Source organism: Aythya marila, assembly GCF_965140915.1.
Source record: "Aythya marila genome assembly, chromosome: 2".
Taxonomy (NCBI): domain Eukaryota; kingdom Metazoa; phylum Chordata; class Aves; order Anseriformes; family Anatidae; genus Aythya; species Aythya marila.
The window spans coordinates 106,203,922-106,222,996 of NC_139043.1; the positions used below are offsets into that span (position 1 = coordinate 106,203,922).

Sequence of the window (19,075 nt, forward strand, 5' to 3'; positions counted from 1 at the left end):
ACATTTTCTACCATTTCAAATTTATTCATCTCAGCTTTTAGTTTATGCACTCCAGTTCTGAAAGATTTTGGAGTTACTCTGGATACTCCTCTGAAAACACCAGCTGGGTTCTCTGATGTGGACACAAACCAATTAGAAACTTAGGAACAGCTGTGGGAGAAAGTGAGAACAAAACAGACAGCGTATTCTGTCAGTGTGTTAATCCAAGGTATGCTTGAAGCTGAAATACTGGGTTCAGATCCTACCATCCCATCCTAAGAAGTAAACAGGAAAAGATCAGAGATCAACAAGAACAGTAGTGGGAGGATACTTAGAGAAGGTATAGGAATTGGGGCTCTTACCTTGGGAAGGTGGTAAACATGAGCATGTAACATCAATGTATAAAATAATGAAAGATCTGCAGAGAATGAACAAGGAACATAAGGAACATTTTTTCCACTATTCTTCACACAGAGAAGCAGGTAAGCAGCAAATATATATATATATATAATGTCACAATTTAAAACAGGCTCAAAAAAAAAAAAAAAAAGTGCCATTTACCTATATTGCTACAGCAATGATTTCAGCTCACTCATGACATCCCCAGATCTTTGTTTGAAACCAAAAAGATATATCGGGGAAAGTATTTCTCTATATGAACTTAAAAAAAACAAAACACCTGTTGTTGACTATTGTTGGAGTAGAAAACTGGCATAAAAGCACCCTTGACATTATGCAGTGTAACACTGCTCAGAGGGGTCTTGCTTAGTCCAGATCGAGTTGTTGGAAGAACAGCATCTGAAGTAAATTGATTGGTGTCAGAGAGCCTGAGTCCAGCAGACAACTGCAGGACCAATGTGGATCTGTTATTCAGTTTGCAGCTATCACCTGTGGCTTTGATAGCGGAGTGGTCTGTACCACCACAAAGTACCTGGAGGCAGCTCTTAGAAGACAGCACAAAGACTCTCACTGCAGCTGCCCCTTCAAGCTGAAGAAGAAGAAAGGAAAAAATATCCAGAAAGGTGCTCTTCTGGTCCTGAGCACATACAAATGAGGACTGTTCACTATGCCAGCCAAAGCATGCAGTAATATGAAAGACCCAGGAGTACTAATCCAGAAAATAACCAAGTGTCTGCAGTGGAAGGTGCCTTGATCAAGAGACATGCAGCTTAGAAAACTCTGGAGTTACTGGGAATCAGCTGTCCATGTATAGTATTTTTATCCTATTCATCATACCTCTGAGAAAGTCCTAATTCCAGCCCAGTTTTCTCAGGTTGTGGTGGAGATCTCTGGCATTAATCTGAAGGATTTTGGGGGCATATTTTAATTAATGCCAGCTGTAGTAGGCAGAAAAAATGAAGATGAGTTATTCAGCTTCAGCTACTTGCAGTGTTTGATTAAAAACAAACAAACAAGCAACAACAACAAACAGAGCCTAAGAAAGAAAAAAAACATGCAGAGGAGATCTCAACAAAAGACCTGGCAGAAAGTGATGAGAACTGCTATGCATACTGCCTGATGATTCCCTATATAGGTGCAGGATCTAGACCTGAACTGAAAACCAAACTGATAAGATAGCCAAATTCTGCTTTATGAACAATGAGCAGGTTTGGATGTAACAACTCTGAAAAAAACTGAGCTGAGATTTTCACCATATTTCGTCTACTTTCATGAAAATCAAAACATATTGACTTTTAAACTAAAGTCCAAAAGATACTGTGATTTTTTTCAAATTATCAGAAGCCAAGTGGTCTCCTTAAGGGTTCAGCGTAAAGCCTCCAGGCAATCTGATGACAGATTCACAATTCCAGGTTTGCCCCATCTTGAAATAGGACAGCTATAAAAGTCACCCAATAGGTAAAGGACTGCAGCTCCCTACAGATCACAGTTCATTAAAAACATTAAAAAAAAATGATTAAAAAAAATCAACCTTGGCTTTGCTTTTTCTCACCATTTATTTGACAATGAGTTGCCTCCATGCATTTGTGGTTGGCCATAGTGGTTGTACCATATCATCGCCAAACCCAAGAGGGGGGCAACCTTTTGCTTTACTCTGCCTGGGCTGTTCCCAAGTGATTTCTGCTTGGATTTCTCTCCCTAGAGCTGTGTCTGCCTCCTTTGGAGTCCCTCCCCAGCTGTCTGGGGCAGGGAAAAATTTATCTTCAATGTTATGTTCTACGTGCTTTACATTCTCAGGGGCCCAGTGCTGCTATGAGGTTTGGTTATTAGCCTACCAGCCTTACCCTGGGGACTGGGAGCAGGTTAGCACTGTGAGAATGGTCCAGGTCTGGACGCAGGAGCCTTGCTGAGAAACAGTGGCCTTAATTCTGCTCCTCTGTCTTGTGCCATGCAAACAAAGCTCCAGTCCAAAAGCAGGTTCATCTATGATTTCCCTTGGCAATGTTGAGACAGAGATGAATAGGCAATTCAGGGATTTGTAAAAGTCTGAGAGCTAATGGGGATATTCCATCTCTAAGATATAAATCTGGCAGCTTAGGATGGAGTATTGTATTTGGAGAAAAGGAGGGAGGTATTTGGAGTTCTGTTAATATTATTTGTAACCATGTTAAATATAAACCCAAATATGACTGCTTCAAATATGCTTCATACTCATCAGAAGTCCTCCCCTCTAGCTGGGGAGTCTTTCCCAGGTTTTCCAGAAGTCTTTCTTTTGGTTTGCTTTTCTTTCTTCCCACTCACTCTCCACTTATCTGGGCAAAGTGAAATGACATTACTTCACTCAGATCTGTGCTTTCAGTAGTTTGGGGTGGTGTGGGAGGCCAGTGGGAATGGAAAGAGCAGTTACCGGACAATTCACTGCCCTATATTTTCTCTAAAAAGACCTAAAAGCATCACGACTTTGAATGTATTTGCCCACTGACAATATTTTGTTAGGGGATCACACAATTTGGGAACCATAAATTTTGGGAAAGTAGAGGCCATCAGTTCAGACACAATCTCTAGAATTACTTGGTGGTCTCAGTGACCTCAAGACCTACCAAAACTATGTATATAAACTCTCCAAGTCTCAAACCAATCAATGAAATATGCAGGTATATTGTTTATTCTCTGTATTTAGATTTAATATCAAGGGGCATCAGTGTTATATTTGTAATGGTCCCTTTGTCAAAAGTGCATTTAGTTATGTGTTTAATAACTCTGAAGCCATGGTTATTAAAGACAATATTTTCTTTCTTACCAAATAGAGAGCAAAAATGTGTAGTACTTTAATATTATGTTGGAGTGTTTCTTAACAGCTTTTTTCCCCTGATTTTAACAATATGATTTTTATTGCAGACTGAAAGATTCCAATTTAATGATTGAAGATCAATCCTATAAGATGAGTCCCAAAGCAAAAAGAGCAAAACAGAATTTGATATCTGAGGACAAAGAAAATGAAGCCATAGACTACTCAGTGCCTATATTCTCAGGACGGTATGTCCATTTTCCTTTTTTTATGGTACCTTACTTCTGTCATTTTATTAGCTAATTATAAAATAAGAAATCCATTGATCTTTTTTTTACACTCCTGGATCTCAAGGTGATTGTTTGCACTTCGTATGGGTGATAAAAAGACCAAGAGAAGTTAACTGACTGGCAGAAAATCCATCATGGAGGTCAGTCATCCAGAACCAGGACAAATGAATCCAGGTGTCTGGTCTTTGTTTCAAGCACGTCACCAGGGCCACTTTCTATGAAACTATGATATAATTATAACACTGCTTACTGGGAACTGGACAAACATGTTGTCCGCATAATTTAGCTTACTCTTGTGGTTTAAAGGCTTGTAATCCAATGTCCCCTACCACACATTAACCGTAGAAACAATGAACCAATGTGCTAATGTTTTGTCCTGGCACAGAGAAAACCTGGAATGAAACCAAGCAATTTCTCAAATCCGTCATAATGATTCATACTGATCTCACGTGTTGTTGGTATTTATTGCATGGTTACTACTGATGTAATATGTTTTACTGCAGCACTGTCCTCAGTAAAGCTGAATGTGAACTTTGTGTGGAAGCCAGAAACCACACAAGCAAGGAGGCTCCCTTGCCCTTTTCTGGGTATGGCATGATGATTTTATTAGGAGTCTGCAACAGGTCAGGTGTAGCCATTTGTTCAGGTTGATCCATACCAGGGTGTGGTGTGGAAAGCAGACATGATGGGAGCCTGGGAGAAAAATTTCTTGCCCACCTGCAGCTGAAGAGAAACCTTTCTCCAACTTGGCTTTCTTCTGCCCAACACATCTTTTATGGGGCACATCAAAGCTGTTTTTGGGAGTCAGTGTGCTTGTGCCTGCTGCTTGGTCAGCACTCAGGAAAAAATGTCACTTCTGCCTTCATGTGAGACTGAATTCCACCTTGTCATTGGGAGACATCACTGCTTTTGCCTTCTGAGCATTCTTCTTTTGTGATGAGACCAGCAGTTTTGGTTTTTATTCCCCCCCTTCCACTATCCTGGAGTAATATTTACTCCCCCCTTATAGATTTATGTGCCAGATTCACTGCTCTTTGACCCCACCAAGCTTCAGAAGCGCACAGTCTTGCATTTTTTAAAGGATTTCTTTGGAGCTCCAGCTGTATCTGCTGTGATAGAAATACATAAATACGTCTCACACAAAGCTTGCTGTAACATATTTTCAAGGTTTCGCACTACCTATGTGCTTTACCCAGTGTTTCTGCCATCTGTCTCCCATGCCCATAAACACAAATATGCTCCCTTTTTATTGTGTCTGGAGTCTACAAAAGTAAAATTTATAGAGTTAGTCAATAGCTGGAAATCCCAACCGATGGCCTGCACTCCTGGACAATTATTTTAGATTTTATACAGACTCCTGTGGTCTTAACAAATCATGGCTTTTTTTTTTTTTTCTCTCCTTTTTTTTTTTTTTTTCTTCATTTCACTTTTTGTTCAGTGAATACCGTAATATCTAATTCAGTGTGATGGTGTGTTGCATCATTGAGTTGTGTCTGTCTGATGCTTTGAGATACCACACTAAAGCACACTGACAGATTTTTACATCATAGTCACTATTCTTCATCTTATTACTGTTGTTGGTATCAGTATCATTTTTTGTGCATGATGACTCAGAAAGTTTTCTGTGCTTTTGTGCCACTGAAATTACCCAAACAGATCTTTTGTAACTAGTTTAAAAGTATATAAAAAAAAGTCATATGAGTCATGTCAGGGTGCCCAACTCAACATGGCATGAAGCATTTCAGAGTGCCTGTTTTAGTCTTTTTTCTGTTGGCATCATGTTAATCAGTGCATGCCGAGGCTGCAGAAGTTGCATGCCACATTCCTGTCAGATACTTATTTTTGTTTGAAAGATAACAGCTGAAGCCTATCGAATCATGTGCATGTTAGATGTCATTCCCAAATTCCCCTTGTGAAACTGATGTGTGGCTTCCCATACGCAGATAGCTTTTACAAGGAATAGTTATTTATAAAGGTCAGCTCTCTGTGTGTCCATCGGAGCTGTTGCCCATGCTGCTGGATGACCTTCAGCACAGGGTCACCCTTTCCATGATTTGATTCTATTTCAGACCCTTGGATTCTGCTGTATAAACTTTTTTTCACTCAGATTATTCAGCTCATAACTCTTCCCCTTAAGCACCTAGCCTAATCCTTACAAGATAAAATTAGGGAGAGACAGCCAGTATTCCAGATAATAAAAATATCTGGACCTAGATTTAACACCATAGGTGCTAAAGATACTGGATATCTCTCATGGGACTCTTTGCAGCCACTAATAAGTCTAAGACAAAGGACTGCAGATGGCAGATACTCTTTAAATAATTGTTTATGTGTGCCATTTGAAGGTTGATTCTCTTGTTTCTGTTTGAAAAGTATTTCCTATTGAAACCCCCGAGACTTGGCTGCAGAATCAATTCTTAAATGGTACTCTGTGCTGCTTCTGATACATTCATCATTTCAGGGGACTTGTTTCTCTTTGATCTTGGAAGATTATAACAGGAAAAAACGATTAATGAATCTAAATATTTAATACTGTTGATCAAAAGTGTCTAGGGACCACTGCTGCAGACAGTTAGGCTGAGTCCTGTATTAAACTGAGGATATTCATGAGCTCACAGATTATGCTTTATGCCTTGAGGATTGGGTCCATATTGTGAAGTTGCTTAACCACTGTAATCAAGGAGAAAATAACGTCAGCTTGCCTTTGAAAGAAAATGTCACTGATTCATTTAAACTGAATGTAGATAGCTACGTTCATATGCATTAAACTGAGTTTTCAAAGACGTCTTTAGAAATCTCTGTGGTATCTCTGAAGCTTAGATGATATTTGTGTGGGGAGCTGATATGCACAAGTGAAGGGTATCATCCCATTGATACTTTTAAGGATCATCCTGTTAAAGCAGCCTGAGACTCAGAAAGTTCAAGGCAGAGTTTGAACAGGAGGGAAGTCAAAGCTTGAAGCTTTTAAGTACATTTTTAGCCTTTTGAGGAATTTTTATGAGTAATTATATTTACATCATATTCTACCGTTTGATTGTCTTGCATCTCAATGAACTGACATCATTCTCCAAAGATTAGGAGTTGGATAGTTAGTTATGGGCTTGAATCCATATTTTCCTGAGTGATGAGATGTCCTATCAAATACATAATATTAGCAATCTTAGAGAAAACAGAGAAAAATATTTTGATTTGTAGCAGTATTGTTTTATGATAAAACAATGAGGTTGTGTTTGAGTGCCTTCTGGAAATAAGAGGCTACTTTATAGTGTTTGCAAGATGGCACTTAACTAGTACTTACTCAGAGCCTCTTTTCATTATGTCATCTAATGTTAATCTAAAGTAACTAAACTCAGCAAAAGGATATCAATGCTTCTAATTAGGTCAAGGAATTCTCATTATGTATGCACTACTATAGGAACTATAATGTCCTGACAGTGCCAAAACAATATGACTGCACTCGTACTTCCACATATGCCTCTCAAAATAGGATAGAATCCATTGAGAGTACCACTTTGCATCCTGTTTTGTAGAAATCCTGAAGGAGATACTTCAAGGAAATCCTTAATTGTTTTTGTGAAGACTATCTTTGTGAAGAAAGGACTTCTGTAAGACCTTTGACACGGTCCCACATGACATCTCCAAACTGGAGAGGAATGAATTTGAAGGGTGGCCAATTCAGTGGATAAGGAATTGGCTGAAGGTGCACCCAGAGAGTGGTGCTCAATGGCTCCATGTCCAGGTGGAGGCCAGTGATGTGTGGTGTCCCACAGGGGTCTGTCCTGGGACTGGTGCTGTTTAGTATCTTTATCAGTGACACAGACAGCAGGATCAAGTGCACCCTCAGCAAGTTTGCAGATGACACCAAGCTGAGTGGTGCAGGTGATACAGCAGAAGGAAGGGATGCCATCCAAAGGGACCTGGACAAATTAGAAAAGTGAGCCCATGTGAACCTAATGAGGTTCAGCAAGTCCAAGAGCAAGGTGCTGCACCAGGGTTGGGGCAATCCCAGGCATGAGCACAGACTGGGAGAAGAACTCATTGAGAGCTGCCCTGCAGAGAAGGACTTGGTGGTTCTGGTGGATTAAAGGCTCGATAAGAGCCAGCAATGCATGCTTGCAGCCCAGAAGCCAACTGCATCCTGGGCTATTTGAGGCCCTGCTTGGAGTCTTGCATCCAGGTCTGGGGCCCCCAGCACAAGAGGGAAATGGACCTGTTAGAGCAGGTCCAGAGGAGGGCCATGAGGATGATCAGAGGGCTGAAGCACCTCTCCTATGAAGACAGGCTGAGAGAGCTTGGGCTATTCAGCCTGAAAAAGAGGAGAGGTCTGGGGAGACCTCACTGCGGTTTTACTATAGTTAAAAGGGACTTATAAAAAGGATGGAAAAGGATTCTTTACTCAGGTAGATAAAGACAGGACAAAGGGGAATGGTCTTAAACTAAAAGAAAGTAGAATTAGATTAGAAATTAGGAGGAAATTACTCACTGTAAGGGTAGTGAGGCACTGCAACAGGCTGCCCAGAGAGGTTGTGGATGCCCTAAGGTGTTCAAGGTCAAGCTGGATGGGGCCTTGGCCTACCTGATTTAGTGGGTGGCATCCCTGCCTATGACTAGATGATCTTTAAGGTCCCTTCCAACCCAAGCCATTTTATGATTCTAAGAAAATACATGGAAGATCAACCACACATTGAAGGATGGAATTCTCTCTTAACAAAGAGACCTTGTGTGATATGCAGTGATATTCAGTTTTTGTATAAATCACAAATATACAAAATATATACAAAATACAGCAAATTACAGCTACAATTATTCCCTGTCCCTTTGGTATTGTTGCTACAAATGCTCTAACTGATACTTAAGCCTGGCAGATCTGTGGATGTGCTTGACACTCATCACTATGGCAATGGAGATACAGGACCACAGCAGGATAGATGTCAAGTGGAAAGTGTACATGATGTGATTATACAGAGAGACACTGAAAATAGCTACAGCTTCAGACAGTGAAGCTTCTTCTTTGAATACATGTGATGGTTACAGAGATAATGGTCCTCAAAGCAGAAATGTGTTATGAAAGGCTGTTGGACATTTTACATCCACTGTGGTTGGTTAACTTGATAGAAAATATAAGTGGAATATGTTCTCAGCATTTTCCAATGGCATTCTATTTTTTACACCTTCTTTCAGTGAAGTGAGCATCAGTGGGATCACAGACACAGAAGAAGAAAGAATTAAAGAGAGTGCTGCATATGTTGCCAGGAGGAACCTTTTTGCAACCGGTGAAGGAGTTAGTGTCAGCAAAGTGGCCAAGTCATCTTCTGAAGAGGAACATCATGAGAAAAAATCAAGGAAAGTAGCGATCCGGGAGTCTGCTGAACGTGTGGCCCTGAAGAAAACGGTAAAAGAACAGAGATGAACACAAAGCTGTAAACTGCATGGGTCTTCTTTGTTTGGTGTTTGTCAAGTGCTTCACACATCAGAGCCCTGATTTACACCGTGGGCAATCTCAATAACGGCAGTAAAGACCAAAGTATTTGCAATTAATGTATTTTCAGTGACTTAAAGTCTTGTTATCTTGGTGTCAGGTGGATAAGAAAAGAGGCACCAGGAACTCTGCAGTAATGCTGGGAGACAGGGAGGGCTAATGGAGCAGGGGAATTCTCTTTTTTTTTTTTTTTTTTTTTGTACCCACACCTATTTGAATGGTGCAGCATCCCTTACCTGAACCACGAGGCAGTCTCTAGGCAACACTTGCTGATAAGAAAGTGATGGGGTAAATCTGGCATTTTATGGCCTGGGAACAAGCTTGTCCAAAGTGTTTACTCCTGGGTTTTAATCACAATGTGTAAATGATGGAGGCAACTGTCAAAGCATCTGGAACTATTTTATATAGCTTTGATATTGTTGCGCAAATTGTTAAAAAACAATATTCAGAGGGTATTTACAAATACATTATGACCAGACTGGGAGAATATCAAAAGAAAATCAGTTTTGTTTAGCTGATTTATTAATGTTCTGAGCAGAAGAATTGGCAGTATGCTTCTAAAATATCCTCATGAGATGAGGTTGGAAAGGGTGTAAACACTTTGAAGGACAAGGTTAAAAATGCAAAATCATCTTGAAAAATTGAGAAATAGTGAAGGTGAAATTTTATAACAAATGGAAATTACTACACATAGAAGAGTACAGTGGGGAATGCCTGTCTCGGTAGAGGTACTGAAGGATCTGGAAGTTATAATATTTATAATATAATGTCAGTCAAAATCAGGATTCTGTTGTATAAAAACAAATGTCCTTCTAGAATGCATTAACAAAAGTATTTTTATTAAAACATAGGAGACAGTAACTTAATTATGTTGGAAACTGTTAGACCCCTGATAATGAATACTTAGCATTTAATGAATGTCGAGGACAAGTAGAACATATTCAGAAGTGAGAAACAACAAATGTAGGCAATATTGGTATTGCACATTTTATTAAAGATTGAGAGGATTATAAAAGCTGTCTTCTTTTAACCGCCTTAATACAGGGAGCTGTAATTCTCCATATACATGAAAGTTAGGGCAGAAAGTTTAATTTGCAGAAAGCGGGATTTATAGTATATTAATAGCCTTTTTTTCCAGCTCTGTGAATAGTCAAGCAGTTGAAACAGTTACCCTGGGAGGGTGAAAGATTCCCCTCAGCAGGAAAGGTTTGAGAGCACATCTGTCAGAGATGCTGTAGGCATACCTGATTTTGCATTAGAAGAGTAAAGAAGACATCTAAGTTTCAGGCCTATTTCACCATTCATCATGTACACCAAAAAAACAAACAAACAAACAAAAACCAAACAAACTTAAATGTGGAAAATTATTTTACCTGTGATCATTTTAAGAGGAAAAAAATAGGAAAACCAAATCTAACTATTTTGGAAGGAGAACCTCTTGAAGATGAAAACATTGTTTTCCATGTCCAAGTGAGATAAGTGCATTAAGTACATATCCGGATTTTAGAATGAAATTTCCATACTATTTTACTGCTTTTAATAAATACAAAAATTCTTTTGAGAATTAATAGTTTGCACTTATAACTGCAGAAACCGATGATGAATTGTTTCTTTTCCAGCTAGAAGAAACTCAGGCATTCCACAAAAAGCTGAATCAAGATAAACTTTTACATCCTCCTGAGTTTATTATTGAGCCTCGTTCTCACACTGTCTGGGAAAAGCAAAATGTCAAATTTCACTGTACGGTGGCTGGCTGGCCAGAACCCCGTGTTACATGGTAAGTTTGTATCACTGAAAGTCACCACTTAAACAACATCTAAACTCACCTCAGTGAGTGTGGATTTTTTTCAGTAAAAATACAAGATCGGTAAAAATACAGGTAGAGAGGACACCCTTTTTATAACAAACACATTTCAAGTCATTGCACAAGAACAAAGCAAAATACCAAAAGGGAAATAATTTGTGTAACAACAGTACAAATACATAGATCTTCAGTACTATCCTTAAGAGAATGTTTTCCAAGTACTTCTGTGTAGTCTATAAATGCCATTAACCAAAAGCATTAACAAGAACTACCTGCTTGCCTGCTGAGCAGTTATACTGCTGAATCTCCGTAAAACTTAAATCTCAGGATGCAGGACGTTCATAGAAGACACATCATAATTATTTGAAATCAAAAGCTGCAGGTAGATCTAGGATCATCCAAATCTGAAATCTTTGGAGTCTGTTGGAGTCTTTTTATACACATGGTCTTTGAACCAAGTCATTATTGTAAGAACACCAAAATATACTCTTAGTCATAGCTGAAGGTCTGATTTGATTTGAATTAAGGTTTAACCTGAATGGAATTTAATTTAGCTTAATTAACACTGACTTGTGAAACTTTACAGTCTCACTATCTATTATGCTGATATTTCTTAACTCTTTCATGCTACACAAACACAGTCAAGTTGTTAAGGTAATAGGTAATAACTTTTTCAAACAAAATGAGTTTTGATACTCACTTTTTAATTTAAAAGATTCTTATAGAATGTGTATATAGAATGTATGAATGTGTATACAAAATGAAAAAAAAAAAAGCTCATGTTCAGCATTAAGCATTAATTAGCAATGAGTTCAATAGATACTCTATTGGCGGAGCCAATATAAAGCATCTATTATACCATGATGTAATACTCATATTTTGTATTTTACTTCTACTTCCCAAAACTGGATGTACTTAAACCAAGCCTTTAGTTATTTGATTTTGTTTTCACTGTGAACTGGCCTTTCATCTACTTGCTAAATGTGGATGGTGGAAGTTAATGCATTATTTTACAGTACATTTGAATTCCAAAGGGATTTCTGTTTGCCACGGGCTACTAATGGAAAAGATGATTTCATAGCCATTTCAGCAGGTGTCTTTGCTCAGAATTAGGGAATAGTTCTGACCTGGATTTGTCAGCTTTCATTCAGCATTTCTAAGTAAATGTCAGTTGTGTATTCCAAACAGACATTCTTTGTATAAGCAATGAAGACTTGTTCATGCTGTGCATGATAAATTATAAAGCTTTGTGGACTTTCTGTAGAGAAAATCTTGCTATGTGATGCAGCTGTCCTGACTCCCTTGGAAAAAGCATATGGAAAACCCAGGACATTTGAAACCAGTAGCAGAAAGCATAAACTATCAGTGCATAATGACAGTGGGAGGTTGCAGTCCAACATTAACTAATGACTTGGCTCTTCTGGAATTTGCGTTTCCAGAAATAACAAGTAGTCTTTCTTACATGAGTCCTATTCTTGCCATAGATTAATATAAATAAGTGAAAACTGAATCAATTATTGTTTAATAACCTGATAATGAAGACAAAATAAGTCTTCTCAGTGCTGGCTTGACTCACTTAAAACTTGTTTCTGCACAGCACTGCATGCCGTGAAATACCTTTGCTACCAACAGGATCCAAGGGATGCCCAGCCTTTTGGAGGAAAATTAGAGATCAGAGTCAAGTCCTGTTCCGTAGGATTTCATATGCCCTGGAAAACATTGGGAGCAAGTAGCATTATTCTATTTTCTAAACCATTTGACACAGTATATGGAATATAAAGATGCCCAGATGTTGCCAGCCAGGGGGACACCATTGTGCAGATGAGGTGAAGAGTGGTGGTGAATGGATTTACTCTTAGTGGACCCAGGCTGTAGGTCAAGATAATGTAGTAGGAGATCTGTAATGAGTTCAAGAAGATCTGCAAAGGTCTGAAGCCCAGAATAGAGAGTACTGTTCTGCATTAAGTCCCTTTCCATAGACGTTTTAGTGAGAGGAAGATTGGGATGAAAAGCATTAGGGTTTATGATCCTTGCTCACTTTGGCACTTGGACAAATCCCAGTGTATTACTGTGTCCAAATATTTGCAGTCAGGGAAATATATGTTATTGTATAACACAAAAAGTGCTGAAAGGCAGTGTTCAGATTTATTGCAGATATAGCTCAGTCCTGATATATAGCAAACTCCTAATATTCTTGGTAAAAATAAAATTGGATATTACTGACTCTTTTGGTGAAGTGGGACACGCCACTGGCAACAGACCAATTCCCTTTCCAGACTGATAACCAGGAGGGAAACTGATTTTTAAATTCAGAAATGAAGAAGCAAAGCCCTTTGGCTGGCTATCTGCTATGATTTATGTAGAGAAAGGTTTGTTTGGGCTACATCAAAGTGTGAGATGAAGATATTTTTATCTATCACCATTTGCATTCCCACTTCCCTCATATACACAGCACAGGGAAAGCTATACTAAAGCATTACACTATCCTAGGGAACACTTCTTCTTTATATACCTCAAATCAAACCTAGAAGTACTTAATACAATTCAGTATTTCATTTTATTAGACTCCTATTGCCAGCTTGTTCCATACTGCTCACTCAAGACAGGATTCACTTGAACAGTTATGCAGTTACACCATGTATTTTCCAGGATGAGTGACTGTTTTAGTGATGATTGGTGAGAAAGAACCTACCACTAAATTGTCCCTCTGCAAGTCTCACATAAATATTAATTTAAATTCTGCAATCAGCAGTGCCAGCTCACTACTGATCAGTACTGGTTCATTCCTTCAAGCTACTTACTGGGAATTTTGAACACTAAAATTTCCTACCTGACTCCCACTATTGAGGGTAACGCTCATAGTACGAGAATCAAGAACATACTCATAGTATACACTTGTAAAAGCTTTTTGATAACACAGTTTTCGCCAGGTGCCTCACTGCAATGCACTTTCTGACCAAGACAATTTTTTACCAGTCTAGCTCTATCTGCTTTGTGGTTTCCACCAACTTAATTATGCAAGTAAAAATAAAAATAAAGATAATTTCCTACATGGCATTTCTGTGAATATGCAGGTTTTAAAATTACATCAAAAATGCAAAACAAAACAATACCTTACCAAAGTAGGTAAGAATGTGACAAAATTTTTATTGTTTGCCATTCAGAAAACCATGAAATGTTGCTCATGAGAATCTTCCATTCCTTAACAAGTAGCAAGTTGAAGTTCATGGTAGTATAAGCTTATTTTCATCATGTTCAAGACTATTTTTCCTTTAGCTAGAAAATAAAATTCACCCGGGGCAGGAAAAAAAAAGAGAGAAGTTGAGCTTCCAAACATATATAATGCTTTCCCAAGATAAACTATATTTTATCTAAGAGAAACATGCAGAAATTGGTTTTATGTTTCAAACACCAAGCATTTTACCTTTTAAAGTATATAATTATGCTTCCATTTGTGATGTATTGTTTCTTTGCTTTTCCATAGGTACAAAAACAATGTGCCCATCGATGTACAAACTCACCCTGGCAAGTACACCATTGAAAACCGATATGGGCTGCACTCACTGGAGATTAGCACGTAAGGGAATATTAGATAATTTAACAAATAACTTAAGCTGAAATGTTACTGTAGACTGAGACCTGCAAAGCATAAACATATCTCTTGGGGATATAAAGATAAGAGACATCAAGTTTATACATCTGAGATGTATGGTATCTTCTAAATGTTGAAGTAGCTCTGGTTTTCCTCAGCAGAGTATATGCCATTTACTTAAGTGAGTAATTTATCTTTAATATTAATATCTGCATTATTATTTTATTTATGGTTGACTCAGAAACATATAGAACACTTGTGACTATTTTTCCATTTGTCTCCTTCATGAGTACAGTTAAATACCGAGAAATACCTAGTTCAGGGTAACAACATTTGAGTTAACCATTTTTTCAATATAGCAAGGTCCTGATTCTTACTGAAATGAGGAACAGAATGGAGGAGTCCTCACTTATACACACACACACACACAAAAAAAGATCTTTAACAGCATTCATCCTCCAACTGGGAAATTTTTGCAGTAAAATTTTGTCAAAAACCACTGAAATCCTGAGATGTAATCAACTACTTCAACCTTCAGCAACAATCTAGTTTTGACAATCTACGTACTATTAGGTGCCTTTTGAAAATATTTTATAAGTACCATTTCGACAGTTTCCGCATTAGGCATCTCTCCATAGGAGAAAATAAATTAGAAATAACTTAAATATTATCAGACTTTTTTTTCCTACTTCTGCTGTACTGTCAATTTCAAATCTGCATGCAAATTTTGAAGAGACATTTTTTTCAAACATGGATTTTTAATATTGAGAAAAGCTTAATGGCTACAACCAGTCCAGTGTCCTGTATATCTCCCACACTTTTACTGATTTATAGGTTTTACCCTGATTTATGAGTTTTTGTTGTTGTTGTTTGTTTGTTTGTTTTTTTAAAACATAGGATCGGGTATGCCAAGGATTAATGGGTGCCCTACCTAATAATTTCTCTAATTTTAGGTGTGATTTTGATGACACTGCTCAGTACCGGGCATCTGCTATGAATGTTAAAGGAGAAATTTCAGCTTATGCTTCCCTTGTGGTAAAGAGTAGGTTTGCAAAATATTTCCTTGTTTTTTCGTTTGTAAAATGCATGTTACCAATTTAATTTCTGTAACTCAGAGGCCTTTTACCTCTTGGCGATAGTGACTGGACTTGCTCTTTTTCTGTGTGTGCATCTAGGGTACAAAGGAGACCTTGATGCAAGTCTTTTGCATGCTGGAACAGTTTCCCAGCCTCTGAGCTGTAAGTTGCAATATATGTTTGTTTGACACATCCATTTACAGTTGTGACATGATGACAAATGACTAAGCAGAATATTTTGTAACATTATATATATTAAAAAAAAAAAAAAGAAGGAAAAAGCTAGTCATCTTTCAAAGGTACTGAACTCTCCAATTTCAGATAGCATTTAGCCTAACCTGCAGGGGACCATGTCTTCGCCCTCTAGGTGCATGGCTACTTGCTTATACAAGAAGCATCATTTTAATATTGCTCCTGAACATGAAATAAAATCGTCAAAGAGAGAGACACTTCATATCTTGCAATATGTAAAACATATCCTGGAAAAAAGCTAGAGGGTGTGTGTGCTTCAGTAGACTGGCTGACTTAATAGTTTTTGTCTGCTATGTGATTTCATGTGGTGCAAGAAGGCATAGAAAAAATGAAATTGTCAGAAGCAAATCTGAATATGTTGGCTGTATCAAGATAAAAATCATAGTTTGTTTTACCTGAGACCCTCATATTTTGAAGTAATTTACAACAGTGTGCATACTTTCTTGATCAGAAATGTTAAGAAAATCCAGTAGCATATGAGTGCTGAGTACCCTAGGCACCCTGTGCATGGAAGGCTTGACAGATGAGAAACAAAGACATTTATTTTAGCAGCACAGATAAGTTGGGATATGATGCAAAGGCATATGATATGTCATTTATGTACTGAAGCTCTGAAATTACAGAAATACAATTACACACTATTACAAAATGAAAGGCCATAAGTTTTTCATGTCATTTGGGATCTATCATTTGGTGATGGAGAAGGAAGATGACAATCTGTATATATGCATTGAACACAGGAAGACTGTGAGCTACCAGCATAGGGCATTGTGGAAAAGGAAAACGTGACCCTAGCTTTTATCAGCTGAGCTCTTTTCAAAAGAATGATGGAAGGACCTGTGCCATGTATGTGCAGCACAGGTATAAAGCACATACAGTATTCTGTGAATACTGAATCATTCAGGAATTACAATATCATGTAAGGTAAGTTCAGGAGCAGGTACAGGCTGCACGAATGCCCGAGGGAGTGGAGAGCTCCCTTCAAAAAGACTTAGGGTTTAAAAATGAATTCTGAGTGGTCACGACTGCCTTAAGATGAAGCAAAGAGTTAAACAGGGGAAGAAAAGAGACATCTAAGGCAAAGAGCAGCTTGACCTGAACAAATCAGTAGTCATAAATAGAAGAATGCTTAAGTTATATGCATGATAATAAAATGACAAAACACTCAGTCTGAAACTTTGGAAATTCTGGAATGAAATTCTGAAGGAGCTTTTCCCTGATAAAATAAACTAGAGTTATATGAATAGAGAAATAATTGATTCCTGGTGATAGTAAGTGTTTGCATTATGTGACTCTACAATTACTTCTGAATACAATTATTGAATACATGTTGTTTCTATTTATACCTCACAGTTTACCAGAGCTTGTATTCTTAATTGTTGAGCACTTTCACTAACTACTCTTATCTCAAAATGAAAGAAAAGGTAAAAACAGCCAATATTTTTTCCCCTTATACAGTTGGGGTTACCCCGCATGGCTATGCTTCCAGGTTTGAAATCAGCTTTGTCGACAAGTTTGATGTAGCCTTTGGGAGGGAAGGCGAGACGATGAGTCTGGGCTGCACAGTTGTCATCAGTCCTGATATCAAGCGCTTCAAACCAGACATCGAATGGTACAGAAATGGTGAGCTACACTTGTTGATGTAGATCTTTACTTCTTTCAGCATCTGTGAATGTCATGATTTGGTCAGTATTTTCTCAGCTTTCTAAGCAGTAATATTTCCTCTTTTTGATTCAAAGTTTTTCAAAATTTAGCATTCTGAACTGAAACCATGGTTAGAAAACAGAGGAATTGCTGTGAAAATGTCTTTTATCTTTCTTAAACAAATTTAAATACTAAAAGTTCTAACATCTCTGTGGCCCATCTACATAGCCCGCATAGCTTTTCCTACATATTACATTTTAAAAGTAATTACACAAAGCTGTAGTGCAATAGCTGACAAGAAGCTGTTCTTTTCTGAATGTAAACCTTGAAGATGAAGATAAAACTGACATGAGAGCAGAATTAGCTGTAATTTACGATTGTCTTTGAAGATAGAAAATTGTACAGCAGGAATGGTCTCTTATGCATTTCCAATCTTTTTCAAACTATTCACTGTATTCTCAATGCATTCCTTTAATGTTTTTGCCTAGTTCTCATCATGAAATTCTCTAATTTCTAGGTGTTCTTATTACACCATCCAAATGGGTCCAGATGCACTGGACTGGGGAGCGAGCTTCATTAACACTGACTCATGCAAACAAGGAAGATGAAGGTCTTTACACTCTACGTGTGGTGATGGGAGAATACTACGAAGAGTACAGTGGTTATGTCTTCGTTCGAGGTAGGATAATGGTTTATGAACTGAACTCATTGCAGAAATGAGGAAAATCTGCTGGCAAAATCCGTCTCTGTTTTAGGTGCTTTTGTCCAATAAAAAGATAAATATTTTTATAAATAATATAGTAATTTTTATATAAAATGAATTAAATTCATTTATGATAATACTTTATATTAATATATTCCAGCATTGTTGCTTCCAACTTTTATCTTTGGAAAAATTGAATGCGTACCTCAAGCTTTGGTGTCACATGCTAGAAAACTTCTAAACCACACTGGCATTCCAAGGAAAAAATTTGGGTTATTGATGTAAATTCCCAACTCCTTCTCAGTTTCAGCCTGTGAACAGCACCAAATGTAAAACATAAAGAGGAAAACTCTATAATTCAACTTAAAAATGTATTTTTGTAACTAACTCATGCTACCTAAACCACATTGTTTAGATCAAGATTTTTTTTTTATGCACCATTTGAGGAGTTCTCTCTAATGCACGATACAAAAAGAAAAAATATGATAAAAGGGAAACACAAAGATCTACACGTACACCTGGGGAAAAACAACCTCATGCATCAGTATGTGCTGGTGGCTGACTGGCTGGAAAGCAGCTTTGCAGAAAAGGCCATAAGGATCTAGGGGAACACAGGGTGAAGAGGAGCCAGCAACATGTCCTTGTGGCAAAAGTTAGGGACATCCTGGGCTGCATTAGGAAGAGGGTCACCAGCAGGTGGAGGGAGGTTAGCCTTCCTTTCTACTCAGCACAGGTGAGACACATCTGGAGTGCTGGCTCCAGTTCTGGGCTCCTCAGTGGTTCTGTAACGTAAAGCAGTAAAGCTGACACCATAATTTAAACAAAGAATTTAAATGTTGTTTTTCTGGATGTTATTTGCTTGTACCACTAAAAACTTCCTTGAGTTTCTATTAGAGTAAATATTTCTTTAAGAAGATCCATGACTATCAGGTTACGTGCTGAGTCTATATCTGTCCCAGCTGCTAAAAGCAGCTGAAGCATGTAATGCTAATTCAAAAGGCTCTGGAAATTTTTGGCTCTGAGAACATGCTTGGAGTGTCACTGCTTTCTCAACTGTAGCAAAGCTGTG

At 38.0% G+C, this 19,075-nt stretch overlaps 1 protein-coding gene across 3 annotated transcripts in view; it reads left to right on the forward strand.

Annotated features, from left to right (window-relative positions):
* MYOM1 (myomesin 1) overlaps positions 1–19,075 on the forward strand; it is a 78,880-nt gene that overhangs the window by 9,043 nt on the left and 50,762 nt on the right. For all 3 annotated transcript variants that reach the window (XM_082752242.1, XM_082752243.1, XM_082752244.1), the window contains exons 3-10: positions 3,277–3,414; positions 8,638–8,848; positions 10,555–10,712; positions 14,224–14,316; positions 15,285–15,373; positions 15,507–15,569; positions 17,118–17,282; positions 17,821–17,982. In XM_082752242.1, the coding sequence (XP_082608368.1) occupies positions 3,277–3,414; positions 8,638–8,848; positions 10,555–10,712; positions 14,224–14,316; positions 15,285–15,373; positions 15,507–15,569; positions 17,118–17,282; positions 17,821–17,982 (1,079 nt within the window). The remainder of the gene's footprint in view (positions 1–3,276; positions 3,415–8,637; positions 8,849–10,554; positions 10,713–14,223; positions 14,317–15,284; positions 15,374–15,506; positions 15,570–17,117; positions 17,283–17,820; positions 17,983–19,075) is intronic.